The sequence below is a fragment of the Chiloscyllium plagiosum genome, chromosome 5 (assembly GCF_004010195.1).
Source record: "Chiloscyllium plagiosum isolate BGI_BamShark_2017 chromosome 5, ASM401019v2, whole genome shotgun sequence".
In the NCBI taxonomy this organism is placed as follows: Eukaryota; Metazoa; Chordata; class Chondrichthyes; order Orectolobiformes; family Hemiscylliidae; genus Chiloscyllium; species Chiloscyllium plagiosum.
Genome location: NC_057714.1, coordinates 36,746,559 through 36,765,618, shown reverse-complemented (window position 1 = coordinate 36,765,618; position 19,060 = coordinate 36,746,559). Strand labels below are relative to the sequence as shown.

The 19,060-nt window shown below is 39.6% G+C and overlaps 1 protein-coding gene across 2 annotated transcripts in view; it reads right to left on the bottom strand.

The window, feature by feature from the left end:
* Positions 1-19,060, bottom strand: part of LOC122549803 (thrombospondin type-1 domain-containing protein 7A-like) — a 589,911-nt gene that overhangs the window by 109,859 nt on the left and 460,992 nt on the right. The window contains exons 8-9 of one of the 2 annotated variants that reach the window (XM_043689852.1): positions 10,133-10,324; positions 4,073-4,307 (exon numbers count right to left, since the gene is read on the bottom strand). In XM_043689852.1, coding sequence (XP_043545787.1) covers positions 4,073-4,307; positions 10,133-10,324 — 427 coding nt within the window. The remainder of the gene's footprint in view (positions 1-4,072; positions 4,308-10,132; positions 10,325-19,060) is intronic. The other variant, XM_043689854.1, reaches the window with a different exon arrangement.

The window sequence follows — 19,060 nt, the reverse complement described above, 5'->3', positions numbered from 1 at the left end:
GTTCGCTGCAGTTCCAATTCTGTTAAAATTGCTTCTCTTTGAGTAATCAGTTTCTCTCAATGTAATTGTCTCCTTTCACCTGGTGTAATTATTATGTTCTATCATGAAGGGGAGCATCCCAGAGGCTACCAATTCCCCAATTACAGTAATCTGTTCACTGAGTATCACATACACTGTGCTACTAAATTCTCATTGAAATAAAAGAAATCACCACAGAAAACGGAAGTACACAGATTAAACCCAACTAATATATTTATAAATAAACATTTATAAAAAGACTCCAAAATCATCATTTAGAAACCATGGAAATGACAACTTGGCTGTTCTCCAAATGTTATTTGTTGAACAACTAAAGGGCTAATTTCGGGATTTTATTCAAAACTATGCTCCTCTATCTTATATTAATACTTATTTGCCCAGCATCAGTTCTGACTGACTTAGCTTGACTTCTAGTCTCTATACTACAAATTTGAAGCTGTTATCAATGTACTTAAATTGTTGCTCATTCCTATAATGTTCTCCTAGGCTATAAATCTTAAACTTTTTATTCCTCTTTTCCATGTCCTCTCCTTTAATCCATCAATGATGGCCTTTAGGTACCTATGCCCTATGCTATGGAATATGAAACCACTCTTAAAATGAATACAGACTTCCTTTAATCTAATTGATGCAGAAGAAATTTGAAAATAATCTAAGCTAAGTAGGCAGTGGGGCTAACTGGAAACAATGGATTAATATTCATGTAATAATCAGGATAAACCTACATTCACCATTGAATGGTCAAATCATAGAGTCATAGAGATGTACAGCACGGAAACAGACCCTTTGGTCCAACTCGTCCATGCCGACCATATATCCCAACCTATTCTAGTCCCATTTGCCAGCATTTGGCCCATATCCCTCTAAACCCTTCCTATTCATATACCCATCCAGATGCTTTTTAAATGTTGTAATTCTACTAGCCTCTACCATTTCTTCTGATAGCTCATTCCATACACACACCACCCTCTGCATGAAAAAGTTAACCCTTAGTCCCCTTTTATATATTTTCCCTTTCACCCTAAATCTACGTCCTCTAGTTCTGGATTCCCCCACCCAGGGAAAATACCTTGTATTTTTATCCTATCCATAGCCCTCATGATTTTACAAACCTCTAGAAGGTCATCCCTCAGCCTTCAATGCTCCAGGGAGAACAGCCCCAGCCTATTCAGCCTCTCCCTACAGCTCAAATCCTCCAACCCTGGCAACATCCTTGTAAATCATTACTGAACCCGTTCAAGTTTCACAACATCTTTCTGATGTGTTTTTAATTACTTTTATCCATAGCTTGGAGCTCAAGTAGAATCCAGATCACGTTAACTCCTATGTTATCACTGACTACTGTCTAATTGTAAGTGGGTAAAAACAGATAAGTTAAAATTAAATAAATTGCATTTTAAATTAATGTAGCCTGAGGGAAACATTAGTTTCATCTAAAGATATCACCATGTCATAGCAGTGTATAATGCGACACAAAAAGACACATGGGCATATCTGTTTCATAATTATTTTTAAACCATTAGCCAATAGCAATTTAAGGAATAAAAGTTTGAATTGAATTACAGCATCTGCCTAATAAGAAGAAGAAATTATGGTTAGATGGAAGTGATCTTCTCTTGATGAGAAGTGGAGGAGATTACGGTTGCAATCACAAAACAGTCCAAATCTTTTCTTACATAACTTTTCAGACTGCCTGCATTTTAAGATTGACAGTGTAACGCTCCAGAGAGCAGCTCCTGATATCTAATTCTTTCGAAACAGACTCTCAGACTCTTTGCAAGAAAAGATTTAATAATCCTGCATCTATCATTGTAATTTCCTTCTTCATGATTCTCAATAACCTATTTAATGATGTATAGATCTCTTTAGAAAGCCAAATGTGCCAGGCTAATAGAAGCTATTTCACATGATTATAATTAACATAAACTGTTTAATGTTTTATTCCAGCCAGACAGTTCCCCTAATTGTTTTCAGTCAGCTTTGGATATATTTTCAGAAGATGAAAAAGTATTGTAAGTTTTCTCAAGAAACAAGATTTAGTTTTACTTTTGTTACAGTTACATCTTGGAGGTCAATCCTGTTTCAAGTAAGGCCCATCACTTTACAAAAATAAGTATTAAAAAAACAGCAGGTGTTAACCATTTCTACAAAGGATGCTCTGCTTAATTGTGAGAGTCTTGAGATTATGGAACACGGAGGTCTGAGGCTTACACTGAAGCCAATCTGACCGGACTATGTCAAGCACATTTGACTCAATCAGCTGTCCAGATGAACTTCAATTTGAAGTTGACTTTAATAGAGGAAAGTAAACAGCTGTTTCTTTTAAATACTTTTCCCTTTAACCTCACCTCCACCAAGTGCAAGGAGCTCAAATACTTATTGTTATCAAGATTGAAACTTCCATTTTATAAAGTGATCTGCAAAAGAAACAAGGGTGAAGTGTGAAAAAACTTTTTCACTCAGCAAGTAGTTAGGGTACAGAATGGACTACCTGGCAGTGTGGTGGAAGCAGGTTCAATTGAGGCATTCAAGAGAGCATTTGATGATTATTTGGATAAAAATAATATGCAACAATATGAGGAAACAGCAAGAAAGTGGCACTTGGTAAATATGCTCATTTAATGAGCTGGTGCAGGCAAGCTGGGCTAATGGCCTCCTTCTGTGATTTAGTTGCTTTTACTACTTCCTCCCTTCTGCTTTCCAACTAAAACTAACGTCCCTCCAGATTCCTGTTTGCTGTAGCTCAAATGAGAGCCCCTCACTCTAGCTTCTGACAATCTCTCTCTATATTCCTACTGAGCTCATTCCATTCAGGAGACTCAAATCTCACTCCCTTGATCTCATTTTCATTAAGGCAATGACCACTCAACTTTCATTCTTTCAGACATTATGCATGCTTCCCTTCCTTTACCTTTGACCCAACAGTGGTGGCAATTAGTTCCATCACTAGGACTCATATTACTTCCACAAATTCACCTCTTTTTCCATTTCTCCAATTCCCTTTCTTTCTTCAAGTTGCTGCTGCAAAATTCCTTTCATTACCAAAATCTAATTCAATCTTTCCAAAAACTCCATTGTTGGTTCAGCATTCAGTTTTGCTAAATACAGTATAATGGTGTGAATTTGAATTATTATTCTGTGCTAAAGTTGTTGCACAAATGCAAGTTGCTGTTGCCGATATTCACATTGTTTTGCACTGGCGTGACATGTACCAAGTGCGCTGATCCCTTGTTGTACTTAGCCTGTAATAATTGCATCTACATTTTGTTCATAACAACTGAGAAACAATTTAGGTTTTTATGAACTGAATAAAACTGCAAATTCCAAGAAAGCAAAATCAGTGTAGACTAGTAGATTGAAACAAATTGGTTGTGAATTGGCAGCATTGATGCACCAAACAAAAAGACATCGGGGTAATGACAAATGCACAACTGAATTATGAGGAGCATATTTTGCACTGCTGGTGAAAAACCATTTCAGCCCCTTTCACTTTCATGTTCCAATTTGGCTCTGTGAAGCACAAATTATTGTACCAATGCATTTCTATATTGCCAGTCTTGCTTAAAAATATTCAAAACCTAATTTTTTGATCATGTTTCTACTCAGTCCTCCTAATATCTCATACTTGCCCCATAGTCTATTCTTCTTATAGTACACTCTGCTAAAATGTCATGACGCATACTTTTCTAGACTGAAAAATCTGTTCGATGCAGGTTGCACTTTCATCCTGCCAGCAAAGCTTAAGTTCACAACAGTCAGATCCTACTTCCAAAGGATCTAAGTGTGAGTAAACCAACACACTGAAAGTATGTTCAAACCTTATTAATATGGTTCAAAAACATCATGCCACCTTATCAAATCATTGTAGCAATCAATGATTGGCTTTACTGCAGCTTAAGTGAAAAATGAAAGACTTGTATTTCTATGTAACCTTTCATGACCTGTTAACGTTTCAGTCAATAATAAAATATAGCTTTCTTTAAATCACAGCAAATATTATTGCACTTTTACTTAATAATTACTGTGCCTTTACTTTTTTGGTCCAACTTGTCCCACGTTGACTCTCATACAAATAACCTTTCTAGTTTGCATTCCCACGGCACAGGTTGCCTCACCACTCCAGCTGGTGCTTGAATTAAGAGTAGCTACAGATGAGTCTTCAATACAGGGACCCCAGGGACCAGCCTGCCAGTGATATACAGTACAAGGATGCTCATTACAGCTGCGTATTTCCTGCAAGGCACTGCTGTTTGGACACTGTGCTGCTCCTATTCAAAAACAAATAATATAAAAATAACATTTGTGTTTTCAAAAAACATTAGTGGCACTTTTCACATTTAAATAATAACTGCTCTGAATTAAAAAAAGACACATGAAGCTGGCTTGAAACTACGCAAGTTGTCATTTATTCAATTGCAGTGGTAAACTGATTCTGATTTTTATGTGGCAATGCTGTTCTAATTAATATCAAGAATCAATGCTAGGGCATCATGTGTATTTGCAGCCTATACTAATGATGTAGACTGTAAGACAGTAACATTATGCAAAGGTGTGAAGAGGATATAAAGACATTGCATGGAGATCGAGACAGGTTAAGTGAGTGTGCAACACCGAAGAAAGTGTGAAGTTATTCGCTTAGTGTGCAACACCGAAGAAAGTGTGAAGTTATTCGCTTTGGCTATGTGAATAACAAAGTAGAATATTTTTTCAAAGTTGTGGAACCTATAAATGTGAATGCTTATGGAGATTTGTGCACGGAACACAAAAGCCAGCACACTAATCAAAAACAAGAATACTGAGATCTCAAATAAAACCAAAAACTGCTGTAAATATTCAACAGATTATGGCAGATTACGTGGAGACAGAGTTAACATTTAGGTTTGTGAACTTTCAAGAGAACTGGAATAAGTTAGAAATATGATACATTTTCAGCAAGAGAGTGGGATAAAGACAAAAGGAAGGTCTGTGGTTTGGTGAAATTGAAAGACAGAGGAGTTAATTTTCCACAATGGAAGAGAATGACGATGGGGCAAGAGAAGAAAAAGAAGTTAGCCTGCAGGTTCAGCAAGCATGTCTGCCTTTATTTCAAACACATTGGAATATAAGGATTCAAAACAAGTCCTACAATTGGCAGGGGCTTTGGTGAGACCACAGCTGGAATCCGTGTGCAATGTTGTGTCTTTGTCTTTGAGGAAGGAAGGATATATTCATAATGGAGACAGTACAGTAAAGATTTAGAGGACCAGTCCCTGGATAAAAGGTTTATCCTTTGGGAAGACGAGTCAATTGGGTCTGTAATCTTTGAAGCAGAAGAGTTGATCTCATTGCAACATATGTTATTCTAAAGGGACTTGACAGAGCACAGAGTGAGCTATTGTTTTCTGCTGGCTGTTTTCTCAATTCATTCCTGGGATGTGGGCATCATTAGCTAGGCCAAGATTTATTGCCCAACTCTAATTATCCTTGAGAAGGTGGTTGTGAGATGCCATCTTGACCTGCAGCAGTTGATGTAAGGTTCATCCAAATTGCTGTCAAGTCGGAGTTCCAGGATTGTGGCCCAGTGACAGTGGAGGGACGGCGATATAGTTCCAGCATATTGTGCGTATTTCCTGGAGGGGAAGTTGGAAGTGATAAGGTTCCCATGTGTCTGCAACGCTTGTCCTTATGGGTTAGGAAAGTGCTGTCAAAGAAACCTGAGTGAGTTGCTGCAGTGCATCTTGTAGATGGTAAACACTGCTGAGTCTCTGAGTCAATGGTGAAGTGAGTGAATTTTGAAGGTGATGGATAGGGTGCCAACTAGGTGTTTTGGTTTCTTTTGAACAATGTTGAGCTTCTTGCATTGTTGGAGTTGCATTCATCCAGGTAAAACAGTGAATATTGCACAAAATTCCTAAAATGTGTACATGTAGATGATGGACAGATATTGGGGAGATGAAAGGTGAGTTATTTGCTACATTTTTAGGCTAGGGAATCTAGGATCAAGGGAGTACAAATTCAGGATGAATGGTAAATCATTCAGGACTGAGATGAAGATACTTTTTTCACTGAAAGGGTTATGAATCATTGAAACTGTCCAGCCAGTAAGGTTTGTAGGTGTAACATAATTGTACATTTTTAAGGCTGGGATTTTTGGACTTTCAAGGAAACAAAATGTATGAGGAGCAAATGAGAAAGTGGAATTGAATCCCAACATTGCCACTCAATACATTTATAACCAATCTCAATGGACCATATGGACTTCTGCAACTTTTATATTCATAGATGATATCTCAATGATTGTGTAGTGATTGGAATGAGGGTCAAATGGATCTCACTGACTATGAGGTCCTTGATTGGGGCTGATAACCTGAGCCAATCAGGCAGCCCTGGCTGGTAGATATAAACAGGAGACTCAGAGTTTCCTCATTCTAGGGACTGGCTCTGAGCTGGTTGGTCAGAGCCCATGTACTGCGCTCATGTAAATAAAAGGTGACTTGGTGATGGGATACCGGCATCTGTGCAGTTATTTCAGTCTGCATATTTGAGTTCCATCTTTAATCACAAGAAGTCCTGTAACTACTTTTGTAAAAGGTTATTTAAGTTTTTTTACTGCAATTAGTCACCATTTTTTTAGAATAAAAGCAAATAAAGTTAGCAATTTATAAGCTGGCGATCAGATGCAATACTTGAAGTATTTTTGTATTTAATGGTCTTCTATTGACTGATAGTTCACTTGTTTTTAATGCTACATATAGAAGAATCTAGTTAACTGGGAAAACAGACTGAGTGCAAATAAATTGTTCATGTCCTGGGCTTGATTTTCTCAGACCCATGGAAATGGGGTTGGAGATTGGAAGCTAGGGGCAAAAAAAAAGGGGTCAATCCCCTGTTAGGATGGTTTCATAAAATATTCCCATTATCAAAGAACTTTTACATGATGGCATGATAACAGCATTAGCTGCCCATTTCAGCCTCCTACCTGTCCCTCCATTGCCAAGACAAACCGCGGCTCCTATTGGAGGAACAGCACCTTATCTTCTGCCTGGGCCCTCTATAGCCTGGAGGACTCAACATTGAGTTCTCCAATTTCAATAACCTCCCTCCCCATTCCCTGACTCCCTTTCCAGCCCCTCCCCTTCCCTTCCACTGCTCCCTGCCACCAACCGCATTCACTCCTCCTACTGACCAATCAGGTCATGCCCGCTGCCTGTCTTCACCACCCTACCCCTGCCTTCCCCTTTATCTGCAGCTCCCCCTACACCCATCCCCAGTCCTGAAGAAGGGTTTCACCCGAAACGTCAACTTTTTTTTCTGCACCTCCTGATGCTGCCTGGCTTGCTGTGTTCTTCCAGCCTCCTGCCTGTTTACATTCCAATGACGTGAGCAGCCAACAAAGCTGGAATATTTTTGTCACTTGAGAAACGTTCCTCACCATATGTGGAGACACTTAGCTCAATGGAGGTGGCCTTCCTTCAGCAAGTCCAGGAGCCATCAAAATTAAAATGGTCCACAACACATGTGGATGCAGGATTACAATCTTCCTCAATCCTGCAGAGAAGCTTCACCCCCACCCTGATGTCCAGCGTTAGCAATCTTCAATATAGCCCTTCTGTATTGGCCAGTGAGGGAGCCTCATGTTGAAGCACCCTCATGGTTTCCAACCTGCCTCAGCAGCATACAATCTCAGGGAGGAGCTGCTGAAGCTGCAAAGTTGCTGGTTCTCTGATGGGGCCTCCGGCCTCAGGACCCATCCACTGTCTGTATCTCAATGGCAAGTGCGGGAATGGTCAGTTAGCTGGCTGTGTCCTGCAGGATTGCATCACCAGTCCAATTGTCAACAAGTTTGGCTTGAGACCTCATTTGGACCCAACATCAAACTTTCAAAACTCATGGGAACTTCCAGCCCAATGAGTTCCCTTCAGTTGAATTTGGAAAAATAATCCCAACTCTTTCATCTATTACTGAATGGTTAATAGGTTTAATGAGACCAGCCTTGTAACAAGAATTCCATCTAGTTATCCCGTTAAGTATTGTACGTGAATTATCATCCAGTGGTGAGAGTGAAAATTGGTGGTGAGGTGAAAAAAAGGCCCAGGTCATCCAACAGGAAGACAATCTTTGCTGAAGCATAGACAGGAGTTGTGCATTGTGAAATGGGGATTCCGACTAGACGGGAAATTTCCAGTCATTGTATTACATTTAACCAACTTTGTGAAATGTTTGATAAAGGAAGTTCTTTGCATTTAGTTTATGAGACCTACTTATTGAATATGCATACTGTTTGAGGAGGTGATGATCTGGTGGTTTTATCACTAGACTATTAATCCAGGGACCCAGGTAAAGTTCTGGGAAACACAGCTCAATCTCACCATTGCAGATGGTGGAACTTTTATTCAAGAAATTTATAGAATTATGTGTCTAATGGTTTTATGGTCATTATTTTAAAACTCTTCTGTCCTCTCCTGTTCTGACCTATGTTTGACTCCAGACCTACAGCAATATGGTTGACTCTTTACTGACCTCTGAACAATTAGGGATGGACAATAAACATTGGCCCAGTCATGGCCACATCCCATGAATGAGTTAAAAACAGTTTGACTCATAAAATTCACAACACTCAATATACATACAGCTCTTCAACTGGAATTAAATTTTAGACGTCAAAAATATTCAATGACAGGTGAAACGGCAGGACTCAATGAAACCTAGTTATGAGATGATGGCTACTTTTATAAGTGAAACATATTTACCAGTAATTGTGATACAGATGATGAATGATAGGACCCTAGGAAGTGAAAGACCTCGGTTAAGGAGGCAGATGAGATACTTGCCTTCATTAGTTGAGGCAATGAACACCAGAGCAGGTAGGTTATAATGGAGCTGTATAAGATATCAGTTAGGCAATAGTTGGAGCACTTAAGCAGCCATCAAGACATTTAATAAATATTTAAATGAGCATTTGAAACAGCAGAGCAAATAAGGCAATTTCTGGAAAATAGGATTAGAATAGATAGATGTTTGATGATCAGTAAAGACATGATGGGCTGAAAGGCCTTTTTCACGCTGTGAGAACTCCATGACTTCATGAATCTGGCATTAATCACCACGTTATTGGAAGGGTGCTATTGCAGTAGACAGCGCGTAGAGGACATTCACCAGGATGCTGTCTGGCATAGATCGATTCAGCTATGAGTGAGTCTAAATAGTTGGGGCATTCTCCTTACAGCAGAGAAGACTGATGGGTGACTGATTGAGGAGTACAACATCACAAGTGGTAAAGGTAGGGTAGATAGGAACAAATATTTTCTCTTTGAGGAGTTAATTAAAGGGGGAATGGACTAAGGGAAGGTTGAGAGGGGATTTAAAGAAGAATCTTTTCACCCAGAGAATAATAAGTATCTGGAACTCACTGACTTAAAGAGTGGAAGAGATGGAACCATTACAGCACTTAAGATGTATTTAGATAAATACTTGAAGTGCCTCAGCAGACAAGACTATGGACCAAATGCTAGAAAATGGGACTAGAATAGATAAAGATTTGATGACCAGCATGACACAATGGGCCAAAAGATCTCTTTTATTGCTGTTAACCTATGGATCTATATTATCATCAGTTATACAGCATTGAATTATGACAGTTAACACTGTAGAAAAATCATCTTCTGTTTCTTTGATCATCATCACCTGATGTGTATCAATACATTTACAGACCATCAAGTGATTTGACAAGTATAACTTGGTAGATTCCCTGATAAAACGGAACACTAAGGTGCAGAATTAGAGTGTAACTATAAGCATTTTTAATTAACTTGTTAAGTCACACCTCTGGGTCAAGTAGAACCTAAACCTGGACTTTTTGACCTAGAGATAGGCACTACCTAGGCCACAGCAGCCATGAGTAGAACCAAAGCTTTGTTCATCACCTGCATGTCTGGAGAGGTGTTCCTTATTATAAGAATCAATTAACTCAATTAATAGCATCGAATATAATTTCAATAGTTTAAATTTATGCAGATAATGTTAGCTATTGTTTTAATTAAATCATTAATAATGTGTTCTTTTCACAAAAACAGCATAAAAGAATCTATCCAGTTTGTGGGATTGATGAGCGTACCTTCAGCTGCGTATGCAAGAATTGAGCGTGCGCGCATCTGTTTACCCTCGGTGTTCTTGCCGGAGCAGGTATATGAACAGGATGACCATTCTGACCATTTGCTGAGGACACAGTCTCTTGGACACGGAACGTTGCACAATACTGGAACTGGATAGATAGCTTCTCTACACAAATTTCTGTCGACCACATCTTCTGTGAGCAGAAGAAAAACACCAACAGTTCATTACTTTACAGCGAAAGAAGTAAATCAGAGCCCACATGCACAAAATCATAAACATTTGACAGAAGTAAGATAGCAAATAGCCTAGTAATTGTAACTTTTAAAATATTAACATATATTCACAATTCTAAATATTGAATGAATGATTTTATTGTCATGTGTGTTTTATAGTGAGAAAAATGCAGTGAAAAGCTTTTCCATTGTCGCCATGATCGGGTGCCAGTTTGAAGAGAATACAAAAAGAAATAGAAAGATATAGATTAAACAGTGTCCATCAGTCCAAAGATAGTTCATCATCAACAATGCCTGCACCACCATCCCTCCTTCACTGCTTTGCCCCTGCCAAACCCAACTTATAAGACCATAAAACATAGGAGCGGAAGTAAGGCTATTCGGCCCATCGAGTCCACTCCGCCATTCAATCATGGCTGATGGGCATTTCAACTCCACTTACCCGCATTCTCCCCGTAGCCCTTAATTCCTTGTGACATCAAGAATTTATCAATTTTTGCCTTGAAGACATTTAGCGTCCCAGCCTCCACTGCACTCTGTGGCAATGAATTCCACAGGCCCACCACTCTCTGGCTGAAGAAATGTCTCCGCATTTCTGTTCTGAATTTACCCCCTCTAATTCTAAGGCTGTGTCCACGGGTCCTGGTCTCCTTGCCTAACGGAAACAATTTCCTAGCGTCCACCTTTCCAAGCCATGTACTATCTTGTAATATTATGATGAAGCTGCCGATCCTCAGGCACCAGCTTTTGCCACTGGGTCAATTCTTCTCCACCACCACCTCGCTATCGCCTGTGCCTTGCCCACCACCATCAGAGTCACATCTCTTGCTGCTAAGCCCATCTCAATGTCACGGTGGTGCCTTTCCACCACTGCTTCGCTGCCGCTAGCGTCTGGCCCAACCAATGACAATGTTGCCAATTGTCAGGTGCCATTTTCTTCCACTAGGCCTACTCCGCCATATCCTCTCTGTCCACTCTAATGCCAACTCCCTTGCTCACCCCAGAAAACTAAGTAGGGGCTCACTTGCTATTGCCACGAGGTCTGCACTTGGGCTTCTTACCGATGCCATCTGAACACAAAGACAAGAGGTAAGTTAAAAAAAAAAGCAAAGCAGTCAGAGCAGATGGGCCACTGCTCAGGAGACCTACTCTGCCACCACCTTGATGATGTGATTGCCTTTTTAGGATTAAATAAAATACATTATATTTTGTGCATAACAAATCCCCACAGACAACAATGAGACAATGACCACAGATCTATTTTTTAATGGACTTGTTTAATCTAAATAGAAGTCAGATATGAGAAATAACTTCTCCACTCTTATTCAAACAGTGCCGTTGGACCTTTTACATGCGAATGACTGGGCTGTCAGGTCCTCAAGTTTATTGTATCATTTGCCCTGAGCCCTGAACTGCAGTGTTAAGCTGGATCTTGCATTCCAGTCTCTGTAGAGAGATTGACGCCTGGATTTTGCAGAGTGCCTGTCCACTCCCCACTTCACCCTTGAATAAAAGATCAGTTAGGATGTCACACGTGAAAAACCCAGTTTTAACTGGCTCTGGGTAAAGTTGTGAGGTTACCTGCCCCAACTGCCCTCCCAGGAAGTATATTCCAGATCCGCATCAACCTCTGGGCGAAAAAGATTTTCCTCAAATCCCCTCAGAGTTTCCTGCCTTTCAACTTATGTCCCCTTCTTACTGACCCTTCTATTCACCTTGTCAATGTCCCTCATAATCTTATACAGATCTATCAGTACCCCCTCAAAAGAATTTCTGAATTATGCTTAGGGCCCTTGCACAAGGCAGTTTTTGTCAAGTGCATGTAGTCCCTCTTCAATGCAGAGGTTAAAAAAATTAATAAAGCTTTTTGGTGGCTCTTGCTAACAATTGAGTCGAGTCCATTTAATTTCCACGACAGTACCTGTGAAACATCTCTCTTTTTTACTTTTTATCCAGTCCTGAATATTCATAGAAATCCATTGCTTTCTGAGCCCATTGCTCCTATTTTTCACCCAAAAGCAATATGTTTTGCCTGTGCTCCCCCAACCCCTCCACCTCCTACCTTTCTGAATGCCTCACACTGTCCTACTGCAGACTTGCCCTCAAGTAGTTGTTCACTGTTTGAGAGATGGCCACTGTTGGGGGTACAGTCAGAAACAAAAGAAGAGATTATGGAATCCGAACTGAAGATAAGTGTGGGATGTGAGAGGAACCCAGCTGACAGCCCCAGCAAGTATGTTGAGAGAGCTAGACCAGGTTTGGGCAGCCAGATGTTTGGGTAATGACCTTGACAAGGAGATTCGGGAGGGAGAATGGTGACACTGGTGACAGTAAAGGAGGCTCATCCTTCACTTCTTGTTTGACACCAGCTTATTCAGAAAATTGGCTTGTCAAATAGTTTGAGCTGAGATTCTCCCTGTCATAGATAAAACAGAGCTGACTACAGGATAAGGTTTCTTAGGCCACAAAATGGGTGGGAAGGCTGCAGGTAGGCCATGCAATACACTTTACAAGCCCACTTCCACTTTGGAACATGCTAGTGGAGGGCCGTGGAGTACAGTCCTGAGTTGGCACAAATGGTCAACACATAGCATTAATTATCCTTGTACATAAAATCCAGAAAAGAAGTTTGAATAATTCATAAATATCTTGGATCGGTCATGCTCCAAAACAATTCATAACTAAACACATTTATTAAAACAAAAATGTCCTGTTACAAACTCAGATTTCAAGTTTCATTGAATTGTTCATACTCAACACATTGGTTAACATGCTGTAATAAAATTTATTTGCCTTATTTTAATGCATTAATAATTTGATTACTAACTAATTGTGTTGAAAGAACATGAGAGAAGTGGGTTAATCAATGCAATAAATATAATGCTTGCAGGATGTCTACTCCAATGTGATGGGTGGTTTAACCTAATACATTATTATTGCATTCATAATGTGAATAGATCCTGCTGAAGTACAATCTGACTTTCAAATTGTTCTGATCTGATTTACCATTGCATATCGATTTTCAGACTTACTATGCAATCATTTTATGTGCTTGGGGCTGAACTAAATGCTGAAATGTGGCCTTGCTCAAAAGTCTAATTGCCTTTTAGTGAAGCTAAGTCCCTAACGTTATGAATAGTGAAGTAGGCTATTTTTTGGAGAGGGAGGTAAAAATATTACTGCGCTCCACGCAGCCAAACAATAAGCAGTGAATGGATTTAAACACGTGAACTGCTGCATTACAATATTTCTAAAAGTCTTTGCACAGCTACTTGCCTGCTCATGTGGCATCCTCTCTTTTCCTGAGGAAGACCTTTTGCAAATGGGATTCCAAGAAAACTCACAGACATGCATGAATTCCAATTTCCAGAAAAATCTCTACAGAATGTGATGACTCCACCAGATGTCATTTATATGTTGCATGTTTTTTGATTATATTTTGGGAAGGGATGTGAACAATTGCAAAGCTTAGCCTGAATTTATGAACCAGTTAACATTGCACCAACATTTTATTTATAATTGCTGCAATGAAGCACAGAACTGAAGGGACAGTTGGCCATCTAATTCAAGTCGTTAAGCTGTCTGTAGAAGCACAAGTAGACTTTTATCCCAGAAAGCCAATTGCAATCAGTTGGACAGATTGCGATGTCTTAACAAGTTCTACTTATTTTTCTTTTTGCCGTGTGGTTTTCGGGCCACATCCAAGTGTTTGGGTTGAAAACAAACTGAACAGGGATAAAGCAAGGCTAACAACTGTCTTCATGCTTAGGCTTCTTTAGAACTCTGGTTAATGCATGCTAACAGTATGTACAATTATACTCAGTAATCTGAGATATACCAGCTTCTACTTTTGCAGTTACCTTGTTGGAAGACCATTATCTATTTGAGTTTCTCTTTTCAAATCCCAGTTTCTCTGTTTGCACTGTGCTATTTGTGCCTATTGAGGACCAGCTCCGAAATCATTACAAAATTGCTCCAGGTTCCTAAAGCCCCCATACGACAATTTTAATTTCTTGAAAGTATTTTCCTACACTCTGACAACACTGCAGTAACATGAAACTTATTAAAACAAACCCAATTGATCCTACAAGTTATCATTTGAGGGAATCTTCAACTTTGCTGTTCATAAACCTTACAATGACCAGATGTCAGCCCCTGGAAGTTGATTATGATCAATATAGCTTCCGATTGGTAAAATGTGCATATTCATTAAGGATTATTGGAGATCCAGGCTGGTGAAGCACACTAATTTATATGGTGCCAGATAATGCAAATGTTGCTGAACACGGTCAGAAAATACCAGAAAGTGATACCTGATTCCCCTTACTGTGAGCTCAATCAGTTAGAGTGCTCATATCGTTGTCACACAATAAATTCGAAGATATCCTGTTGAACAGGAAGCTGACTGATGGCAAAACATTGACTGATTCTTCACATGGCACAGTGGGAACTGTGCCAACATGCTGTTCCCATTGATAGTGAACAGTTGATATTCTGTATGACGAAGTACATCAAATAAAGATGAATCTGTGTAAGTTCGAACACCACCATGCAGTAAAAGCACAAGTACTATCAGATTGAAGTAAATGCAGAACAAACTCCACCAACAGCACTTGTATTTCCTGACTCTATAGTCCTGCTCTAAACTTCTTTTCTGTCCATTTCACTGTTCCTTCCAACTGTGCCTTTCAAATGACAGATTACAAAACAAAGTCATATAATGCAACAGAGAAAAAGAATATAACCTGAACTAGAACCTGAAACTGCTCTCCCTTATTCCGATTTAAATTCTACCTCTTCACAGTTCGGATGCACACACTGCAGACAGAGCTGTGCTTGAAGTTGCAATTTGACATAAGATTTGATTTTCAATAAATAGTTTTTTGGTTATACAGAACTTGATTTTCTCGAAAAACATTAACAAATCCTAGCTGTTAACTGTCAATCAGCATTAATGGGGCATTCTCCATAGTTATGCCTTAACTAATCAAAGTCTCCTTGGCAAGCAATCAGCACTGCCCTTTCATGTAGTATAAATGTTGATTTTTCTTCCATGAATTTGTACATTTACAAAACTATCCTGATGAATTAAAACATCTTTTTTTACAGCACTAATTTTAAGTGGGTACATTATGGAGCTGAAACTGACTTGGGCCACCAGTGCAACTTCCTCAGCTTCCCTCAATACTGATTGAAATATGTGAGGAATCAGGTATGCTTGTGAACAAACATCTGTATACCTGCGCAAGGAGACTGTAATACAAACACACTGCTAAATGTCCTTGTTTATTGTCGAGCAATAAAAGGTATTTTTAACTTTCTAAAGGGTGTAATTTCCTGCATAGATTACCAGTAAACATTGTTTTAAAGCATATTTCTCATGCTAAATGTAAAATATTTTATCTAAATAACAAATTTAAAAAGTGTAGAACCATATTAGAGAAGTCCTCACATACGAGCAGAAAGAATGTTGTATTCTTTAAGATAGTATTCTTAACGAAAAGAAAGGTTTCTGTTATTCCATGCTTTTAGAACAAAAATCATAGAGTAGTACGGCATAGGAACATTCCCTTCAGCCTAGCGCATCTGCATAAATCATGATGCCATTCCAATTGGATCCCATCTTTCTGGTTATTGTCCATATCCCTCTATTCCCTGCCTGTACATGTATCTGTCAAAATGCCTCCTAAATCCTCCTCACATATCTGCTTCTACCACTTCTTGTGGCAGCACATTCCAAGCACCCACCACCCTCTGTGTGAAAAGCTTGCCTCACACATCTACTTCAAACTTTCCCTCTCTCACTTTAAATCTATGACCCTTAATATAGAAATTTCCATCCTGGAAAAGAGACTCTGACTATCTGTCCTATCCAGGCCTTTCACAATTTTATATACTTGTATCAGGACATTCCTCAACCTCTGACACTTGGTGAAAACAATTCAAATTTGTTCAACCTCTTCTTACAGCTAATACAGTCCAATCCAGGCAACATCCTGGCAAAGCTCTTTTGTATAATCTCCACATCCTTCCTATAGTGACCAGAACTATAAACAATTCTCCAAATATGGCCCAATTCAAGTCTTATACAGCTGCAACATGACTTGCCAACTTTTATACTCAATCGCTTGTCCAATGAAGGTAAGCACGTTGTAAGCCTTCTTTATCATCTTATCCACTTGTATTGTCACTTTCAGAGGGTTATGAACTTGCATCCCAAGATCTCTCTGTACATCAATACTCCTAAGGGGTCCTGCCATTTACCGTATACTTTCCTTTAACAATTGATCTCCCAAAATGCCTCACCCCATACTTGTCTGAATAAAATTTTATCAGCCTTTTATCTGTCTAACTTTCCAACTGATCCATATCCTGCTGTATCCTTTGACAACCTTCCTCACTGTCCACGACTCTACCAATCCTCAAGTCATCTGCAATCTTACTAATCAGATCACCTACCTTTTCATCCAAATCATTTGTGTATATTACAAACAACAGAGATCTCAGCACTAACCCTTGCAGTACACCAATGGTCACAGAATTCTAGTCAGAAAAGTACCCCTCCAGAAATAACCAAGCTAATTTTGTATCCAACTTACCAACTCACCATGGATCCAATATGACCTAATCTTCTGACCAGCCTATCATGAGGGACTTGTCAAATGCTTTAATAAAGTTCATGTAGATAATACCCCCTGCCCTACTCTCATCAATCATCTTCATCACTTCCTCAAAAAACTCAATCAAGTTTGCGGGACAAACTTTTCCTTGCACAAAACCATGCTGACCATCCCAAATATGTCCATTATTTTCCAAATGCAAGTAAATCTTGTCACTAAGAATCTTTTCCAATAATTTCCCTTCTACTGATATAAGGCTCACTGGCCTATAATTTCCTGGATTATCTTGTTGCCCTTCTTAAACAAAGAAATAATATTAGCTATTCTCCAGACTTCTGGGAGCTTGCCTGTGGCTAAAGAGGATGTAACGATCTTTGTCAAGGCCCCCAGGTAATCTCATCCCATGCCTCCCACAGTGTCCTTAGATAGTTCCAATTCGGGCTTGGGGACCTATCTACCTTAATGTTTTTGAAGACACTCAATCCCTCCTACTTCTTAATATCAACATACCCCTCCGTAATCTTACCATAATCTGTGAACTTCTTCGTGGTGAATGCTAATGCAAAGTACTCATTAAGGACCTCACCTACTTCCTCCAGCTCCACACATAAATTCTCTCCTTTGTCCTTCAGTGTCCCTATCCTTTCCCTAATTACCCTTAAAATGCCTTGGGATTCTCCTTAACCTTACTTGTCAAAGAAATTTCATGGCCACTTTTACTACTCATAATTCCTTATTTAAGTTCTTTCCTGCTTCCTTATCCCTAATCTTGCCATCCTTACCTTTCATCCTCACAGGAACATACTGGTCCTGTTTTCTGAACAACTGGCCTTTAACAGACCCTCAACTGTCAGATATGGATTAACACTCAAACAGGATTTGCCCCCGATCTATGTTCTCCAGTTTCTGCCTAATACTGTTTTAATTTAGCACTTTTACCAGAGAGCCCATCTTATCCTAATTATCTGAAAACTTGTAGAATTATGATTACTGCTTCCAAAATGCTTCTCACTGAAAATTTGATCACTCGGCCAGGACATACCTCAATACAAGGTTGAGTACAGTCCCTTCCCTATTAGGACTGCATACATATTCTTTCAAGAAACCCTCTTGGTTACACCTAACAAATTCTGCCCATCTAAGTTCCTGGCACTAAAGGAGTCCCAGTCAATGTACACAATAACAGCCCTGTTTTTACATTTGTCCCTTAAATCTGCCTACATGTCTATTCTTCTATGTCCAGCTGGCTTTTGGGAGGCATATAGTATAACCCCATCATAGTGTCTGTACCTTTCCTAAACCTGAGTTCTTCCCATATGGTCTTGCTGGATGAGCCCTTCAAAATATCCTCTCTTAGTGCAACTGTGACATTCTCCCTAACCCCTTTACATGCCTCTCCATCATTCCTGAATGATTGAGCTGCCAGACCTACCCTTCTCTTAATAAAGCTTCTGTAATGGCTACATCTTTGTCATTCCGTGTACTAGTGTAGGCTATTACCTCATCTGCCTTTCCTGTTATCCTCCTTGCATTAACATAAATACACTTCAGAACACCTCATACTCTTGTTCTGAGAAGATATCTCTACAGAAGCTTTTTCCTATATTAAATATTTTGCCAGCTGCCTGGTTTCTCAAAGGAGGTCAAAGTGTTCGGTTTATTTCTAGCTCCCTGTTAATGCAGGCTTCAGCCAAAGAGAACTTGAGAGTTCTCTCTATGATTCCTTGCCTCTACTGCAAAATGTTACAGTGTGTGTTCAATATAGATAAGAATGCGATCCAAACAGGACTTAAAACCTGAGGCTTTCCACATTGAACTGCATTAAATATCACTATGGTCCGCATATTCTGAATATAAGCCCTCCTTCAGGAATGAGGAGGGTGTGCCAAGCAGGCTAAGATAAAAGGTAGGGAGGAGGGACTTGGGGGAGGGGCGTTGGGAATGCGATAGGTGGAAGGAGGTTAAGGTGAGGATGATTGGCGGGAGAGGGGTGGGGGCGGAGAGGTCGGAATGAAGATTGCAGGTCAAGAAGGCCTAGGGTTGGGACTGAGATAAGGTGGGGGGAGGGGAAATGAG